This window comes from Strix uralensis, chromosome 1 (assembly GCF_047716275.1).
Source record: "Strix uralensis isolate ZFMK-TIS-50842 chromosome 1, bStrUra1, whole genome shotgun sequence".
In the NCBI taxonomy this organism is placed as follows: domain Eukaryota; kingdom Metazoa; phylum Chordata; class Aves; order Strigiformes; family Strigidae; genus Strix; species Strix uralensis.
Genome location: NC_133972.1, coordinates 169,449,824 through 169,468,627, shown reverse-complemented (window position 1 = coordinate 169,468,627; position 18,804 = coordinate 169,449,824). Strand labels below are relative to the sequence as shown.

At 41.4% G+C, this 18,804-nt stretch overlaps 1 protein-coding gene across 3 annotated transcripts; it reads left to right on the top strand.

Moving 5' to 3' along the window:
- The first annotated feature begins 322 nt into the window (after positions 1-322).
- Positions 323-17,324, top strand: LOC141951863 (uncharacterized). 3 transcript variants are annotated; one of them, XM_074888641.1, is made up of 3 exons: positions 333-460; positions 1,875-2,152; positions 15,498-17,324. In XM_074888641.1, exons 2-3 carry the CDS (start codon positions 2,129-2,131, stop codon positions 16,509-16,511), a joined length of 1,038 nt encoding a protein of 345 aa, XP_074744742.1. In that variant the 5' UTR covers positions 333-460; positions 1,875-2,128; the 3' UTR covers positions 16,512-17,324. The 3 variants fall into 3 exon arrangements, with proteins under 3 accessions (XP_074744732.1, XP_074744742.1, XP_074744752.1); XM_074888651.1 differs by having other exon boundaries at positions 334-460; positions 1,875-2,071; XM_074888631.1 differs by lacking the exon at positions 1,875-2,152 and having other exon boundaries at positions 323-460.
- Positions 17,325-18,804: the final 1,480 nt, after the last annotated feature.

The following is an 18,804-nucleotide window of genomic DNA, read 5'->3' as shown; positions in this document are numbered from 1 at the left end:
TCCCTCAACCTGCTGGCCACACTGCTCTTGATGCAGCCCAGGAGTTTGGCTTTCTGGGCTGTGAGTGCACATTGATGGCTCATAGTCAGATTTCAATCCATTAATACCCCCAAGTCCTTCTCTGCAGGGCTGCTCTCAATCCACTCATCACCTAGCCTGTATTTGTGCTTGGGATTGCCTTGACCCATGTCCAGGACCTTGCCCTTGCCCTTGTTGAACTTCATAGGTTCGCACAGACCCACATCTCAAGCCTGTCAAGGCTGACCCTAATCTCCCACTTCTTATCTCTATGAAAGATTTCTAAGCCTTTCAGTCCTCCTGAGCAAGCAAGGCACCTGGTCTCTGCATACCCTGCCATAGCAGCTTGAATACCACAGAGTAAATAGATCTCATCAGAAGGAGGAGAGGCTTCTTGGGAATGATAAAACAACGAGCAAAGCAAGAACTGCCAGGCCGGCTGGTAAGTGTGGAAGTGATGGTCTTCTTATTGATTGTACAGGAGTCTTGCTTAGAGAAGTGGTTGGAAAATTTTACTTTTACTCTGAGAAAGCTGAGAACAGAGCAGGAGACAGTGCTGATATGAGGGATCAATGCAGACCATGGAATGAAGTTATTAATAAGTAATAAGACTGAACTTGGGAGCTAATCAAATAAAAAAGATATTTTCTAGTTGGGGCATTGCACAGGCACTTGATTGCCATAGTAATGGCAACGGAGACATTAGAAACAATGAGCTGTATAGCAAAAACTGGCTGAAAATCCCTCCTTGTGGAAGCATCTATTTAAAAGAATGGCTAAAACAGAACTATTTTCTAGAAGAGATATATTTCAGGATATTTAACAGGGGTTGTGAACAGGAACCAGTGATCTTTGGAGCATGTAAAAATTGAAACTAACGCTGGCAAAAGATGCCAGATGAGCTTGCAATCTCAATTCTTCTAGTTATTACTAGCAGGGTGACAATTTCACACAGCTGGAAACTGAATGTCTAGGCTCTACAAATTTCTTCACCTGCAGGGACCATCTCCCATTATGCAGTATGGTTGTTCAGTCTTTGGCATCTTTTTCTGAAGCACCATTTGGTGTAAGCTTTAGAGGAAGAAGCCTATAGCTTTGAATGAAGGGGAATTACTTCCCCCCAACTTCATTGCATTCCCAACAATGTCTAGTCTTCCTATTCAGTCCTCTAGGATGGGTGCAAAACCCAGGAGACCTCTACTAAACTCTACGTATTTTTTAAAAATGATAGAAGTACAACATTTCTGTATCTTTTCTCAATACATTTCTTAGGATTTTTTGATAAGTAAAGCATGTTTATAGCTTTTGATGATGTATTGTCTTCTCTGTTGAAATCCTCAGTGTCTTCTGATAGATTAGAAAATTGCTACTACTAAAATAGACTAGCTTATCCAGTCACACAAGTAACTCTAAAGCCAAGCTACTAATAACAACCACCATCAGCTTTTCACTACTGGGGAAAGCTTTCAGGAGAATTTTAAGCCTGATTTGCCTAATTTCCTTAAGATGATCTCCAAGAACCAAGACTTGAATGAGGAAATTAATGGGAAGCAAATGAGAATGCTGGTCTTATTTCTGCAATATGAAAAGGCAGCTAGGGGAGAAAATCCTACAAGAAGGGTATTAGACACAGGAAATTTGTAAGTTTGGGGTCCTACTTGGTAGTTTTCCAAAGAAAGAAAGCACTTCAGATGCCTGTTGGAGAAATGGGAAAAGAGCTGTCATTTTTATTCTGGTTTCAGCAGTGCTAGTCATGCTGCTTTCCCAGCACTTCAGTGCTATAAAACTGAAAGGGCACATAAAAACTGTGAGAAGCGTGAGGTACAATTCTGAATGTGAATCTCTGTGTTGCACAGGGCAGAGGGCACGTTCTCTACCTGAACTACACAAACCTTCCATAGCTCATGAGGATAAAGAAACTCTTCAGGACCATGCTGTGAAACGAAGCCTGCACATCTGTGATATGGGGTGCTCAGTGGCTTTGCAGATGCGTGGTCCCATGTGAATTCTCAGACGAGTCCAGAATAGACTGGCTGTGTCACAGTCATACTGCGTAAGACCAACTGTGTTGCTGCTATCACAGCATAACAATGATGACAATGTTTTTGGAATGTTTCCAGACAATCTGACAGAAGTAAGGGACCATTAGACAAGAACCACTTTCCCCCACACCCATCCACCCACACACTTTCCAATCAGCACCTTATTTTTATGAGATGATGATTTGATGTTAGCCTTAGGACCATGGAGATATTTATTTAGTCCCCTTTCAATATGGGGACTACACCAAGAGAGGTTAAGTTTCCTTTTGTTCCTGACTCTGAACACTTGGAGATTAGGAGCTGAGGTCTCTGCTTATTCCCTCCATTTTTTTGTCATCTGCCATGAGGTTCTTGACCAAATGTCCTGCAGGGTATCAGGAGGGTTTGATCTGTCATTATTTAAAACAAGTAAGTATGTGTGGCTTAAGCCCAATTTTGGTCTGATATGGCAAGAGGAACTAAAATCCCTGTGTGTTTAGTATATAGTTTATACACATCTCCAGTACACAAGGTGTTGTTCATTGCTCTGAAATGGCTAAAGATTATCCTGAATGATGCTAATGACCTTCTCTGATTCCCTTTAATCCCTTCACCCTTGCTCCAACCCTTCCTGGGAAGGAGATGCTTAAAAACAACTCTGAGCAGGACCTTTACTGAGGGTAATAAGACACACATGGACCAACTACGTAATCAAAGCAGGAATGAACATACCATCCAGCTGCCAAGTGAGGTGTGTAGACAGTATGGTGGGTTGGGCAGGAGAATGAGTAATAGTTCAGACCTGAAGTAGACTCTTTAAGGAGACAGATTATTAAGGTAATTAATGACAGTAGCTGTGGAAAAAATTCTCACTATGACATACAGCTTCTCAGGTGAGGAACCCAACCAGGGACACAGTGCAGGGCCATGGAGAAGAGAGTGAGTAGGACTCTCCTTTCTGCTACCTGATCAGAGGATAACTTTAGGAAAAAGATCTTGTTTCAGTGAAGCCTCCTTTTTATAGGTATAATGTGCCTCCCTGACTCACTCTAGGATTCTCCATGCCTCTATTTTTTTCCACCAGAAACAAAATTGTCAGGAAGGACAGCCAGCACATAATTTCATTGAGTGTGGACCTCTTCCCCTAAAGATGTTCCTAGAGATGGGGAACAAGCAGCCACTGCTCCTCACAGTCAATGCCTTCAATGCCTGTTCACATGTATTTGCCCTTTGAATTACCTTTCTGGGTTACTTATTGGATATGTTAATAGCATCTAAAGTCATCTGGAGGAGCTGATATTTAGTTATTATTCAAGACTATGAGAAAGAAAAGAAAATGTATCTGAAGATGATTAGAGAGCTCCCCTTCTGTCCTCTGACCTGTTAAGAAAGTCCTATATACTAATAGCTTTAACTTCCCTTCCTATTATGTTCTGATAGGATTTGCCTTTCGAAGCACTCTGACAAGATAAGACAGGAGGCTGCTGAATTGGAATAAGTAGTATAGGCACACAGAACATGCGTGTGTGTGTTAAGACACACCAACCTGATGGCTAAGGTGGCCCACTGTACCTCTCATCAGAGAAAACAAACCTAAAAATCATTCCAAGTCTTATAGGGAGAAATTGCCTCCTTCACAAGTGAATTTCAGGGACCAAGAACAGAAGTTGTGGTGAGACAGAGCAAGGGAAGCCACAGTTCTGAGGAGATGGACAGAAAGGCCAAGAGCTAAGAGCAAGCTAAGGTGCTAAGAGGTGTTAAGAGCAAGAATCTGGATAGTCTGGAGTCTTTGGGAGATAGAGGTGTTATTGGTGGCTTCTTTATGCTGCACAGAAAACTATTGGTATAGATAGAGATACTTTTAACACAGCCAAGAGGCTCATCCTACTGAAACTAACGAGTGCACAATTCTACTTAACAAGGAAAGAAGACCAGGAGGGGGCAAGACTCTACTGGCATTTGAATTTGAGGCCTTGCATGGAATTTAGAAAAGAGGGAGGTTTCTTCTTCACCCTTCTTCACTTGTAAAGAAGCTTGATGGGACTGTTTGCATGTATGTAGTGGTCCACATATGTAGGTGTTTTCACTGGATCTTCAGCTGAGGGACATATATAATGCCCAAGAGGGATATGGGTGGGAGGCTTCATTGTTCTTTAGCCACACATAAAATTGGGTGAAGACTACATGCAATTTGTAAAATTGTCCTGGTGAATTTCAAAAAGCCCCCATCTTGATTCTGCCTCTGTTGAAATCAAGGGCAGTATCATCACTGATTGTAAAAGGTGCAGGATCAAGGCCTTCTAGGATCTGGAGGCATTTTTCCAGGCTTTATTTGTTCTTTGCAGTGAAATGTGTTTAAGTCTCAGGAGAAAAGGTATTTTCCTTTCCTTCCTAACTCCTGAGTGCAAAGCAATGGTAATAAGTAAGGGAAAAATAAATAAAATTGAGGGAGGTGAGTAAAGTTATCAAAATTCCTAGGGAGCTGGCAGGACTGAATTCAGAAAGTCCACAATGAAATTAATGGATCCCCCTCCCACGTGCACCCTTGGACTAATGAGGGCATCTGCAACTAAGGGTGTATTTTTCATTGGCAGAATCACTGGTATTACACTAATACACAAAAATTCAGATGCTCCCAAGCTTCGTAGAATAGGTGCTCCTTATTCCAATAACTGTACATGGTTCCTTGCAAGTCAGGAGACAAAGGATGGAGTCAGTGCTGTAGTTGCAATGACCTTTTGTCTGTTTTAAAATTGGTTGTCTTTTGTCCAAGAGTTGAGCACAGAGTCAGAGTGAAGCAAAGGGTTTATTTACAATTCCAGATTAAGTAAATCAAAAAAGTGACTCTGGACTGATGGACTAGAAAATTCTCAAAAGCACAAGTCACAGGTGTTAAGATCTCATACTTCAAGGTTCAGAAAAAATTAAGACTGCTGCTCTATGGACATTCAGTGGTACATTAAGTGTCTCCATGATACCACCAGTGATCCATGTGGCCAGGAACAGCAAGTTCTGCATGAGATAATTATTCTAAGATTTCAAAACAGGACCCATTGCAATTAATGTAACAACAGCACTTGTATCCTACATGTCAAAGAGAGGACAGAAGAAATGCAGTGAAGGATCCATCAAGTCTTCAACGACCTTTTAGTAATAAACTAGGTAGCATAATACAGCTTAGCTCCCTGGGTTCCTAAGGATGGGAGAAAATTGTTTGGTGGAGGTTGATTAGAGATGTGTTGCTTTTTTTCAGACTCACCACCATCAAAGCCTAATATCTCTTCAGTGGTATTTGCAGCCATAAAGCTGTATGGGTAAAGAAACGCCCAAAACAAACCCAAACCCCCCCACTTTTCTTCATGCTGGGATCAGAAAGTAATACAAGATCTTGAAGCCTGATCCAAGAGGCTCTCAAAAGCTCCTGCTCTTCCCAAAAATATTGGCTGAATGTTGAGCCTGAAACAAGACAAAGGCAGTAAGCCCCCATGAACTCTATATGACACAGGGACAAAATTTTGAAAGGGTTTTTAGCTCCTAATATCACACTGCTTGGCCTGGTACTGTGAGTGTAACAGGAGCATCTGGTTGGAGTCCTGAGTGTAATGCAGTTATCTGGTTAAGTTTTATTATTACATCTCTTCCGCCCCCCACAGGGAACCTACCTGGCTATATTATGGACTCTAAGCTGCAGGAAACACAAAATTGCCCAGCTGGCTGTAGCTAGACAGAGATGCCACAAGGAGGAAATGAGATAAGAAGTTAATTCTCAGAAGTTCACAAATAAGCTATCTTCAGTTTTCTTCAGCTGGGACAAATTGATTGGAGAAGGTATTACAGTGTTACTTGTCTGCCAATGCTCTCCCAGTATGCTTTAACCATTCCAGAACTCCTCTATACAAAGACATGAAGGAGGAGGTATCTTTGCATTTGGATTATCTTCTCCAAATAGGGGAATTAGTCTGAAATTGCTATTCTGGCTGATTCCATTTGAATCTTTAGAAAGGTGCTTTAACCCCTAGATCCAAAGTGGAATCTGTTTTATAGTAAGTGTAAAGGGAAATAATGATGAGAGCAGTGAGACCCACTGGAGTCATTAAATCATTTATACTCCAATTCAGTCTGTTTTTGAGAGGTTTCAATGATGCAGAGCAGCTAATCTCATCCTTTAAGTCAAAGGAAACATGTTTGTTCAAAGTCACTGTGTCTGGGAAGATTGGGATCTATCTGCTTAGTTTTTTTGAAGGGATGTTCTCTTGCCAGAGAATTTTTTTCTTGGTTGTGGATATTTTTTCCATTTTTTATTCAGAGAACAGTGGTACAGATTTTGGCAATGTCACCATGTAATCATGCTTTATTTGAATGGGTAGACTTGAATGGGCTTTGCTCCTATGGTAACGGATTTTTAGCTGCAATTGTTCTTAGCTTTTTGAAGGTGCCATTAACAATTGTTCCCAGTGGCCTGGTTCTCTATGTGGCTTGGGCTTTCCAAGACTAGATCTCAAAAGTGTCAAGGTTACACCGGGCAAAGGGAAGGAGAGTGAGTGACTGGGAAAATGAGATCAAGTCTTTTTTCGTCTTTTCCCTAATCCTGGACTAGGCAGAGGCCAAAGCAGTCCCAGCAGAGCTTATAGCAGCGAAGATACTGCTGCAAATTCTGCCAGCTTCAATGGTGTCTTGCGGAGGACTGTGCCAGTGGGATCCTTTCTGCCCCATCCTGATTCCTCTCTCTGGCAATATGCCCTTCTCTCAAAAGTGAGCAAAGCTCTCACTGTGCCAGCTGCCACAGGGATTGTCGGCTGCTTCTTGAAGACATTATCTCTGGGGCTATGTCAGCAAACCAGGTGGAGTTACAGCTAAGATTTTGGCAATATCTGCAACTCTGGGGCTGTGTTTAAGGTCACATTTCTGTAGCTGTGCTTGCCTTCATTTAATCTTGTTTGCTCTGACGTCAATGCAAATGTAGCAGCAAGCCCATGCTGTTACAAGCTCTCTCTATTATTATGTTTTTTTCTCTCTTAAATCATGTCTGGTTTCTTACGATTGAGGTAAATTTACTATGGAGAGGGGCGGGTTGTTTTAACAGTGCAGTAGCTAGTGTGTTGGCATATTCTATCCAAATACAGATTATCTGCACTTAATAATTCTGTTCAATTGATTCTTGTTACAAAAGCCAAAAAGCTGAGTTCACTGTGAGCTCTGTGTGCCTGTATCCTGGTGCGATTCATCCCTGAATGCTAATGTATTAGTCCTGCCTATTTTATATATAAACAATTTATTACCTTCATGTGAATTAAATTTTCATGACATAGATTAATGTATTCTGCCTACCATCTGGAAGGTCCTACAGTGGTCTCCAAATGGTGCAGGGATCCACATGTCATTGAAATGTAGCCCTTTCCAGAGCAGAGCACAGAGGCTGAATAACACTGCACAACTTTAGGACCATTGAGTGGAATGGAATAAACTGAACAGTGTCCTGCTGAAGCTAGAGGTAAATTTAGGTTGGAAGAGGTTATAGTGATTTTCTTGACCAGTGGCAGCAGATTTAACAGACTCCCAATTCTTGCAAAATATCTAAAGGGCATGCCTTGACTGAAGGCATAGAGATGTTCAGTGACTTGTCTATGGCTGTGGAGCAAGTCCGTAGAAAAAGTAGTAACAGTTCCTACATCCCCTGCCTGCCTACTGCACTGCTCCATAAAGCAGCCTCTGTTTGAAGAGCGAAAGGGAGAAGAGTCAGATAATAGGCTTGAGGATAAAAGAAGTGACATCAAAATCTTTCAATATGCTTGTCATTAGTGGATCAGAGGATGGGCTGTCGCTGACTCTTTTCTGGCCTTAAACACTACAGCATTCAACAAGGAAATGGTAAGTTTTCAGGGAATTGGAAAGCTGTGGACTTTCAGGTCATGTTTAATCACTTTTTTCAACGAAGCTCTATTTGTAATACCCCTGCTGTCAAAGCATCAGTGGATTAACAGGACTAGCAGGTAATTCTGCTTTAACATCAATACTAGTATAACACTACACGCTGCCTACAGCCTAATAAGAACATTTGAAAAATGTATTCGTGGAGTGACAGTATGAAGTGAGTAGGAGCAATAGAATGTGGGTAAGGAAATTATCACAAAGGGTAGAACAAACATTCAGGATTCATCCCAGCCATTAAAGAGATGGAATGTCCTTTGCAGGCTCCAGTCCACAGCTGGCTCCCTCTGAGCTTCCCTCCTTTAGCCACTGCAGCCACAAAGTCACTGAAATGGGATGGGATCTCCTGGAAGACAAGTCACCTCACTATCTGAGGTACTGTCTGGAGTACCTATTTTTAGAGAGCATGAACTGGTTGGTCTCCATTCCTACTGAGGGTGCCCTAGACATCCAGCACAGACTGGACTCGAACAGCTGAAGAGAGCAGAGCTGACTCCTGTCCATGGTGCACAGCCTTCAAAGAGCTCACAAATGCCTTCCCAAAGCCTTTCTTACTATGGGGAACCTTCTGGTCTGAACCTGAAGCCACCCATTGGGAGCATGCCCTAACCAAAACATGAGGCAAGCCTGGGCTAGAAACAACCTCAGCCACTGCTGTTGGAGCTGTGGAGATGAAAGCACATTGTACCAAGGGGTAAGAAAGCGAGAGAGGAACTTTTAGCCTTGTAGCTGGTCATTCAGGAAGATTTTAGTACTGAGACCTCTTTATATTCAATTGTCCTTGTCAAAGGGCACCTCCAAAGGTGCCCTTATTACCAGCCTCTGTAGTCAATACAGTTTTTCACTTCTGGCCTAATTGGTCTAACAAAACAAAAAGGAACAATTCTGGCAGGAGTAATGACCCCACAAAGCTGTGGAGAGATGGGATATGGAGGCTTGAGGGTCTCTAAGAAGTGAATTTCCTAGTCTATATGTTTTAGAAAAAGATAATGGCACTGCTGACACCTCCTTTTCAGAAGATAGGGATGCTCATTCTTCCGTTCTGAATGAAATATTGCAGGGGAGGGCTGAGAAAAGGTGCTTGTCTCCCTGGGTATTTCTGAGTGCAATGAATGAGTGGCATCCAGAGAACAGGCAGACTGAATGATTGCAGAGCTGCTCTCACTGCCTCCAAGGTGCTGGCCTCTGTTATCAGTGGGATAGTGCAGGGCACCAAATTAATTCCTAGATGTGAGCTTCCACTGTAGGAGATAGCTCCATCTCTCTGGATTTTACAGTGCCAAGCTCTAAATTAAGAAAAGCTGGCAAGGGAAGGGCTCAGTCTCTTTGTCTCTGCAAGTTCTGCTCATGCTGCTATCTTTGTGGGCATGTAACGTAAGCAGGAGCTGGTAGTTAGCAGGGGATATTACATTTTTCATTTCTGCTTCACTCCACTCACAGCAGTGAGAAGATTTAAGCTAGTGCTGCAATGTCACACACACATACACACCCTGGTCAGCATGGGTCCAACTGCAGATGCAGACCTTTACTTCCCATACAGTCTTGTTGAAGTGGCTGGGATTTGCAGGTGCTCAGGGCTTTGGTAAATCAATCTCCTTATTCTGACAGTTGAAGTTAAGATTTCTGAAGCTGAAGCTAGAATCCTGAATTATGATTTTGATCCTTAAATAAGTTGGCTGAATTTAAGAAGTGCAAAGCCAGTACTACTGTTGAAAAACAGGTCATTTATTTATATCTTAAATCTGGATTTAGAAGTCTAATATTAGTTGCTCATTTTTTACAAATCTTTGTCTTGGTCTAAATAAGGAACGATGTCCCTATTTAGATGTGGAAGTTGGAAAAGTTAGCTTACATGACTTATCATCACAGAGTGCCAATAAGAAGGCCAGGACTGGAGTTCTGTACCTCCCCTTCTTTCCTGAAATATCGCAAATCCCTGCAAGAAGCTTCCCAAGACTTAGGCTGTTCAGTAAAGCTTGGCAGTTATGCAAGAAGTCTACAGACTCCATGATTTGTAGACTGGGTGTACCTGCAAGGGCAGGTCTGATGCAGGTTTCCTAGAACTCAGACTGGTCTCCTTGTGTATTCAGGGAGGAGCTATTAAAGTAATTAGGAGTGAGAGAATGCCAAATGGTATGAAATGGTGTAATTCCTCTTAAGATCCCCCAAAGTTTATGAATAAATGTTAAATATATCTTCACAAAACATTCCTTTATGCCAATGATTGCAAATACTAAGTGATGTCTAAAACCTTCTCTCACCTACAAAATAAACCCCATAATGTAAAAACAAGTCCTCTATGAAGCAAAACTTGTGCTAAGGATCTGTAAAATCCTACAAAATGAAAAGAAATTGGCAGAGCAGCATTGAGAAAAATGTAGCATACACGCTCAGCATTACTTGACATATTTTTTAAGTGATTATAGATTTTTTCATGCTTTGATTATTCAACAGGTACCACCTTCTGTAAAGTACTTGTTTTCTGAAAATTAAGTTATCTGGAATTAAACCTATCTTGGGAACTAACATAACTCCATTTTACCTGTTGCTAACTAACTTATACTCTCTAGTATACTTACATCCAAAATGCTCCTGTGGGTCAGGAGAGGGAATCAGTACAAGTTTACAGGTGGAAAACAGTCACAGAGGGAGAAAACATCTTCCCTGCCATCACACGTGCAGCTTGTGGTAGAAAGGGGATTTGAAGTGAGTTCCCTGATACTGGGCTGGTGTTCAGATCACTCGGCTGTCTTTCCTTTGTTCTGTTTTGAAACTCTTCTTGTTATCGTTGTTGTTTTAAGATACTGAGTAGTGCAATGGAAAGAGAGTTCATAGAATCATAGAATCATTCAGGGTTGAAAAGACCCTTGGGATCATCGAGTCCAACCATCAGCCCGACTCTACAAAGTTCTCCCCTACACCATATCCCCCAGCATCTCATCTAAACGACCCTTAAACACATCCAGGGATGGTGACTCCACCACCTTGCTGGACAGCCTATTCCACTGTCTGACCACTCTTGCTGTGAAAAATTTTTTTCCTAATGTCCAGTCTGAACCTCCCCTGTTGCAGTTTAAAGCCATTCGCTCTTGTTCTGTCACTAATTCCCTGTGAGAAGAGACCAGCACCAACCTCTCTACAACATCCTTTCAGTAGTTGTAGAGAGTGATGAGGTCTCCCCTCAGCCTTCTCCTCCTCAAACTGAACAGACCCAGCTCCCTCAATCTCTCCTCACAGGATTTATTCTCCAGGCCCTTCACCAGCTTCGTTGCCCTCCTCTGCACTCGCTCCAGCCCCTCGAGATCTCTCTCATACTGAGGTGCCCAAAACTGGACACAATACTCCAGGTGTGGCCTCACCAGTGCAGAGCACAGGGGGACTATCACCTCCCTACTTCTGCTGGTCACACTATTCCTAATACAAGACAGGATGCCGTTGGCTTTCTTGGCCACCTGGGCACACTGCTGGCTCCTGTTCATCTGCTTGTCAATTAGAACCCCCAGATCCTTTTCTTCCAGACAGCTCTCCAGCCACACCTCCCCAAGCCTGTAGCCATGCAGGGGGTTGTTGTGGCCCAAGTGCAGGACCTGGCACTTCTCCTTGTTTGAAGCTCATCCCGTTAACGTTGGCCCACTGATCCAATCTATCCAAGTCAAATTGTGGCAGAATGACACATGATCTCTGGATCCTGCACTGAGAAGACTCAGCAGGGCCTTGTGTGAAGTCCCCCCACTCAGTCTACCTTTGTACCTGGTTGGTTTGGGATTAAAGACAGTGTGATGTTAGCACTATCTTCAGTATTGCTGATTTCAGACACTGCTATGTTTTAGTTTCATCAACCCAATGGACCATCTGACCTCCTAGGACCCACTGACTCACAGATAATATTGTTTTGTTAAAATTTTCTGGTACAGCAAATGATGATGTAAGTTCCTGAAGTTTCAGAGGTGATCTTTATGCCAGCTGACAAAAGCAGACAGAGTACTGCGAGACTGGATATTTAGGGCTTTTCTGGGAGTTATTCGGATGCTGGCTCTGTTTGTTGCATTGTTCATTCACAATGACCTGAGCTATTTACTGTATATGCAGAATCTGAAGTGGAAGTAAAGCCATTCATCCCTAGATGTTTAAACAGAATTTCTTCTCTCCCCTGTTGAATGACAGCATGTGTAATGGATCTCCACTTGACAGAGGACTTTTCAGTAGTAGAGCTTTAGGCATCACATGGAGAATTAAGGTACACTGAAGGCTTGGTGTTTATTTTGAAATTGAACACAAAAAACTCCACTCTGGGGACAAGCTTTCAATCAGATAAACTAGAGGATCTGATCTGTGAACTTCCTTTCTTAGGTATTTCTGTCCTCCCCTTTGAATTGCAGCAATCAGTTGATACACGTGAGGATAGGAAGGAAAAGCCTCTGAGTTGTGTAACATCTGCTTATCACTATAGATTATCCTGTAGCAATGAGATTAAAGCTTTTCCTTGTGTAGGAAGAGCTTGGGATTTAGAGGGGTTTTTTTGTTTTGTTTTGCTTTGTTTTATTTTCTTATGTAATGTACTCTAAACTTGGTTTCATTGAGCAAAGAGAGGAAACTTCACAAGTGTGACTAAGAAAACAGGGATTTTTAAAGGAAGCAGAGATTTTTAAAGGATTCTCTTCAACCATGATGTATCTATAATCACGTATACTTTAATTTCAGTATTGCTTGCTGGTGGTTATGTTCACAATAGGACTGAAATGGGGAATTATTTTTGAGCCATACAGGGAAATGACTTGTGTAAAATGGTTTGGATCTCAAGCCCTGCAGAGCTTTGTGATAGCACAACAACCTGCTGCTTTATCCTGCTGACAGATTGACTTTCTGGCTCAAGTCCAGCTGGTTGTCAGGATATCTAAGTGCATCCTCTGTGCTTAGCCCCTTTTGGGTCCCCATTTCTGCCAGGTACATACCAACAGAAAACCTCAGGGTTCCTGAGGCTGCTTTAAATCTGTCTGGTTTCATCAGCTGTGGATCAAGAGAGGCTGAGGACCGACACTGGAAAGGAACCTCAGCTCAAGCCCATCTCTTGACCTAGTAGTCAAACTAGTGAACAAAGTTTCAAAATGGCATTAGATTTCCCTAAGACTGTTTTGCAAATCTGCCTAAAACCAAAATGTTTATGGCCCTTCAATGAGCAGACTCCTGAAATCAAAATGAAGTAAAAATAGCAGAAGCACCTCTCTCTGAGGACCATCCAGTCTGGGTACTAAGATAGCTTAAGTAGAGGGTCATCAGTTTCCTGTTTAGGGGGGACACCAAGTTTCCTAGATCTGAGGCCACTCCATGCTAATTTACCACTGGGCTACAGTGCATGCGATAAATTTAGTAAAATAGTAATAACGTACCATGACCCTTCTGTCTCTGCCCTTCCACTACTGTGCAGTTTATATCAGAAGGATCAGCAAGCTGAGACTGGGAAAGAAAGTATTTAAATTACATGACGGTTGTAGTTTCTAAATAAAGATTGGTGGTCCCTTTGATAATACCACTATCATAATACTTTGATCCTGAGAGCCTGAAGCAGTCATTCTTTGTATAAGTCTATCATTGACTGCAAAGGGAATTTTGGGCACAGAGCAATTACCTACACAAGATTGGGCCAATTACTTAATTAAATTTTAAGTAGGAGCATATACATAGCAGATGGACATTTTGAGAAGGTACTGAGTAATGTGTGCAGGGTAACAGGATGCAACTTATCTTGCACATTAGCCTTGGATGGGTTTTAAGTGTATTAACATTAGGGCTACAATCGGATTTAGGTGGTGTGTAAAATCTCTCCAAACCTTCTTAACTTGGCTGAATTTTCCTCAGATGAACACAGCAGATAATGATCTAATCACCTAATAACTCTTGTCTGAAACTGGAAACAAAGAATGGCCATAACTAGAAAGAGGCCTTGTCTAGGCAGGTTATTTTCTAGGCTTGGATAGCTGGCTGGGTTTTAGTTGGGTACTCACTTTTTAAAGGTAGCTAAAAAACTTTTCAACCAAGATCTTTTAAAAAATGATAATTTGTAGGTAACATATTGTTTAGCTTTTCTTTCTTTCCATTCCCATACCTCACTTTACATTGGAGCTTTCATTCTGTCTCATTGCTTTACATACCTGCATTTTAGGACAAGGGTTTATTTATGTTTATTTTATTTCACTTTGCATCTACAGAGCTGTAGGCAACATTAACTGTTTTCCTGGAACACAGCAAGACACAGAAAGGGCAAGAGGAGTATCATTTTAATTTACAATGACACTAAGCTCAGGTACTTAAAAAAATTCCCACCAATATCAGTGAATAGGAATTACAAATGCAGATTTGATTAAATGAGATGAGAGGAGCTGTGAAGTAAAATAGCTCATGTTCTCTGTTTGTCAGAGGAAAACAAGTTAATACTACCATTTAATAAAATATCTTTATGATAATAAGGTCTAGAAGTCCAATATAGAGTCAAGAATATTGCTCTTGACTGCCCCATAAAACATATAGTCTGTACAAGAAACAGAGTGGGAATGCAAAAGGAACCTTAGGGAAGAGGACTTACTTGTTTTGTCAGAAGCAGGGACAGAGCCCATCTCCTGATGACACCCATGAGCCCATCATTGACTACACATCATTAGAAAGTTGAACACACCACCATGTTTACAAAGAGATGCTCATATGATTGATGAAAATGAGGAACTTTTCTCAAACATGACATGAAGTTTCTCTGAACAAGGGCAAGAAATGAACTCCATGTTCACCACATCTGCCATTTAGCAGTTCCTTTATTTAGCACCTCAGAAGTATTGCTTTTGAAACTGAATGATATCCACAGTATTCTGAACATCGTTTAAGCCCATTTGATGGTATTTTGAATTGACACAAGCAAAATCATCATTAATTTAATTGTCAATCCTTTATGGAAAAGTACCTTGCGAAATTAGGCAGAATTTTGGCAGAAAATTAAGATATTTACACTGTCCTATAAAGCACATGTCAGTATACACACAGGAGTGAGCTGGGTGATCACTCCCATCAGGAACATCCATCACTCAGAATATCAGAGGAAAAGGGAAGGGCCCACACCTGAACCTCAACTAGGAGCTTCCCCAAGCCAACATAAATTCTCTGATATTTTCCATGTGTTGTGGAGGTCCTAATCTTCCTCTAATTTAGTGACTGCAGTGTACAGTCTGGTGCTGCTCACTGCTTAGAAAGGGCACTCAATATTTGGGACAGAGTGGGAGAAAGAATGGTAATGCTGTCTGAGATGCACCGGTGACAGTCAGGGAGGAGACAAGCCCTGATTCCTCAGATTCCTTTATTTTAGATTAGCCAGGAGTAAGCCAAAATATGGAGCACAGTGCTTAGAATTTATGGTTATGAGGAGTACACTTTAAGGGGCACCAAGCTTGTATTCTTGTCAAACTCTCAAATATCATATAAAAACCTAACAGTGATGATTAATGCAATATATGATAGTGATTCCCCCATCTGTTTGCTTTCTTTAAGGGTGCCCCAATGGCTGAAGAAAAGCCCAAGTATAACTGCACTGTCAGTGAAGTCACAATTGTGAACCTGCAGCCTGAGAAAAATCCCATTCTCATCTTGGCAGGAGGAAAGACAGGATTTGAACATAGGAACCTTGGTTTCCGACCTCCTTCTCCAAGGATTTCAGAGAAGAGGTTATCCCAGGGAGACAAAAAATTGTGGCCAGAAAAGGTGAAAAAAGAGGGAGCTTTGTCTCCCATCCTGCATTGTGCAAATGAAGTGTGTGGCACAGAGAACATCACCCTGAAGAGGCCGGTGAAGTTGGCCCCTCTGGAGATTCCTGTGGAGGTGAAAGAAGCCCAGCTCCAAAAAATTATGAGCATTAAGAGAGAAGCCCAAATGGCTGCTCAGAAGCTGACAGTTATCAACTCCATCAGCAATGAACCCCATGTGAAAAGGGTAAAGAATCTGGCTCAGGGGGAGCTGGAAAACCTTCAAAAGATAAAGTTGAGTGAGAAGGCTGCTCTGGAGAATAAAGATGATCCCCTCCCCCCTAAAAGCAGTAAACCCCTGGGAGAAATTCAAATTATTTTGCCTCCAGAGACAACTTCTAAGTTGACTAAACAACTAGGTGTTGAAGAGGCTCCCAAGACACTCCGTAAACCATTAATCCCCGCTCTCCAGGTATCCAACATGCACGAAGAGTCTAACAGCTCTGACAGCATCCCTGATCCTTACCAGAATGTTTCTCGGCACCGATTCAGAGTAAGGCACATGAAAGAGCAGCAAGAAGACCATGGAAAAACCAAACCCTTAAAGGTCACAGATCCAAGTGTGGGAGAAGGCAAGCAGAAATCTGTAGGTCAACAAACACAAAAAACCCTCAGTGATGCAAGCAAACTCATTGAAAACATGGCCAAAAAGCAGAAGGAACGAGGAGCAAATCAAGGGGAAGTGGATGAAGCCTCTTTTGTGAGGAGACAGTCTACTCGGAGAATGGCCTTGGGAGACATCATCCAGGTGGATGAAGACTGAGTATCACACGCCATGTAATACATAGGAAATTTCGATACAACAGCTACCTAGGAAAATGTTTTAGACTGACTGCTTAGACATAAGTCTTCAGAATAGTGTCTGGAGACATTAGTAGACCACAAAGTGAAAATAAATTAATACTGTTGAACACCTCTGTTATTTCTGAGATGGTCAAACAAGTGGGTCATAGGGCAAATATCCTCCTACTCTGCTCAACACTAGAAAGACTCCAGCTACAGTCCTGACTCCAGCATGGAGTACAGCTTTTCAAGACACATGTGGACTATGCAGGAAAAATCTGGATGTGGGCTGAGTGGAGGGACCAAGAGAAAAACAGGAACCTGAAAATATTGTGTCTGGGGCAAGATGAAAAGAAATAACATGATTTGCTCGTGAAAATACAGCCCTCCTACTTTCACCTGTGGCAAGTTTGTTTCAGAAAGACAAGACTAAAATGTTCTTCATATCTGTTGTTGGGAGAACAAAAAGTAATTAGCTTAAGATTTAGCAAGAGACATTTAAATCAGAAAAGGAGGAATATTTTTAAAGACAATAAACACGGAAGAATGCTGTTTACAGAGAGGGGAATCTCTGTCATTGAGATTTTAAATAATACATTAGACAAACACCTGCCAAGGATGATTTCAGAAGAATTAATCCTTCATTCAGACACAACAAGGGGCAGATGACCTGCAATGTCCTTCAACCTCTATTTTCTTATATTGTATGGTCTATCTTTTCAGTTGTCCACTTGCAGGACTACCAACCAAGACATGTAGTGCAAAAATGTACAATAAAAGTAACTTTCCACTTTGTGCTGATTCTTCTTCATTGTCTTACAGCTAGTGTCAAGATAGTCACTGAATCCTTCAGAAGGCAGCATCTAATAGATGACTGCTTCTCCTTGATTTCTTCAGGCCTATTTGTGTTTCTTTTTTCTCAGTTTCTAGGTGAAGCAGGAAGAGCTAATCCTTGTATTTTCATTGTCTTGTCTCAAACAACTCTGTCTTGCACTTTTTACCTGTTCACCTTTGGTCACCTTTTAAGCTCATTGTGATCTTTTGAAGACTGAATATTATTTTTATATATAATATGAAATAAACCAAGCATGTACTGTCTCAACTTAGTCCCAGAAATCTTTTTAGGGAGCAAAAACTATTTTGCGTTTTTTTACACAGCTATTATGACAAGCTGCCAGAGATGCTAGCACACTGCAAATATTATTATAAGGTAAACATGTAATGAGATTTGCCTTGTAAATGGCTTTTACAGCAAAAATTAGGATGCTTGCTGTCTTCTGGTAGTTCACTGGTTTGGTTGCTTGATTTGGTTTTTAGTAAAGGTGGTCTTTTCTGCTTATCAAATTATCTTAGAAGCTGGGACTTAAAAAAAATGGTGAGACTTGCCATAAAAATTACAAGAGTTGGCAAAAATACATGGATGCCTTTGGAAAAACAGAATGTGGCTAGAAACAGAACTCAGCCTTTAAACATGCTGGGTTGGTGGGAGAAGAGGAAAGAAGAACAAAGCACCTTCATTATAGAAAAGAAGTAAGTCTACTTTTGCCTTTTATTCTTTCCTCTAGGTACATGATGAAGACAGCCAAAGACAGAGCAGATGAGGTCTTGAAAGTTATTTGAGTCTTTTTCTGCATTCCAACAATACCAGAAAATGTGAAACTTTTTTTAATTACATATTCCTTGATTGATCTCTTAGTAAGAGAAAAGCCAGCATCCAGAGATTCTTCTGGAATTCATTCTTGAGTATTTCTTGCTGAAGAGAAAACAGATATTACCAGGATTGAAGCTATGCCCAGGTTCATGACAGCAGCAGTTGCAGTACTTAAACAAATCAGTCACCTTGTGACTTGTCACCAGCTTTATCTGTCAATCTTCTATGGTGAGAGTAACTGGGGAATGAGGGCTCAGAGCTATGCAGGCCAGATATTTCAAGTTGAATAAGGACTGCTGTAACAGTTCAACACAAATCAAGGAATTAAAATTAGACGCTAAACCAGGAATAAAAAATGCAAGAGGTGCATCCTCCTTGTGATGTCTGGGCAGTAAGGACAAATACTAATTTAACTCATAAACTCAGCTGCATCTCTGACTCACTGCACCTACTTAATTGTGAATACGAAACTGCAATCCAAATGTGTTTTGGTGACATCTCACAAGTTCCCAGAAAGACAGTATTCCAGACAGTATTAATGTGATCTCCAAAGAATATGCTACTAAGATCTGCCATTTACAGTAGAAGAGTTCTTGAGTTTAGCCTGGCTGACCTGAGAAGA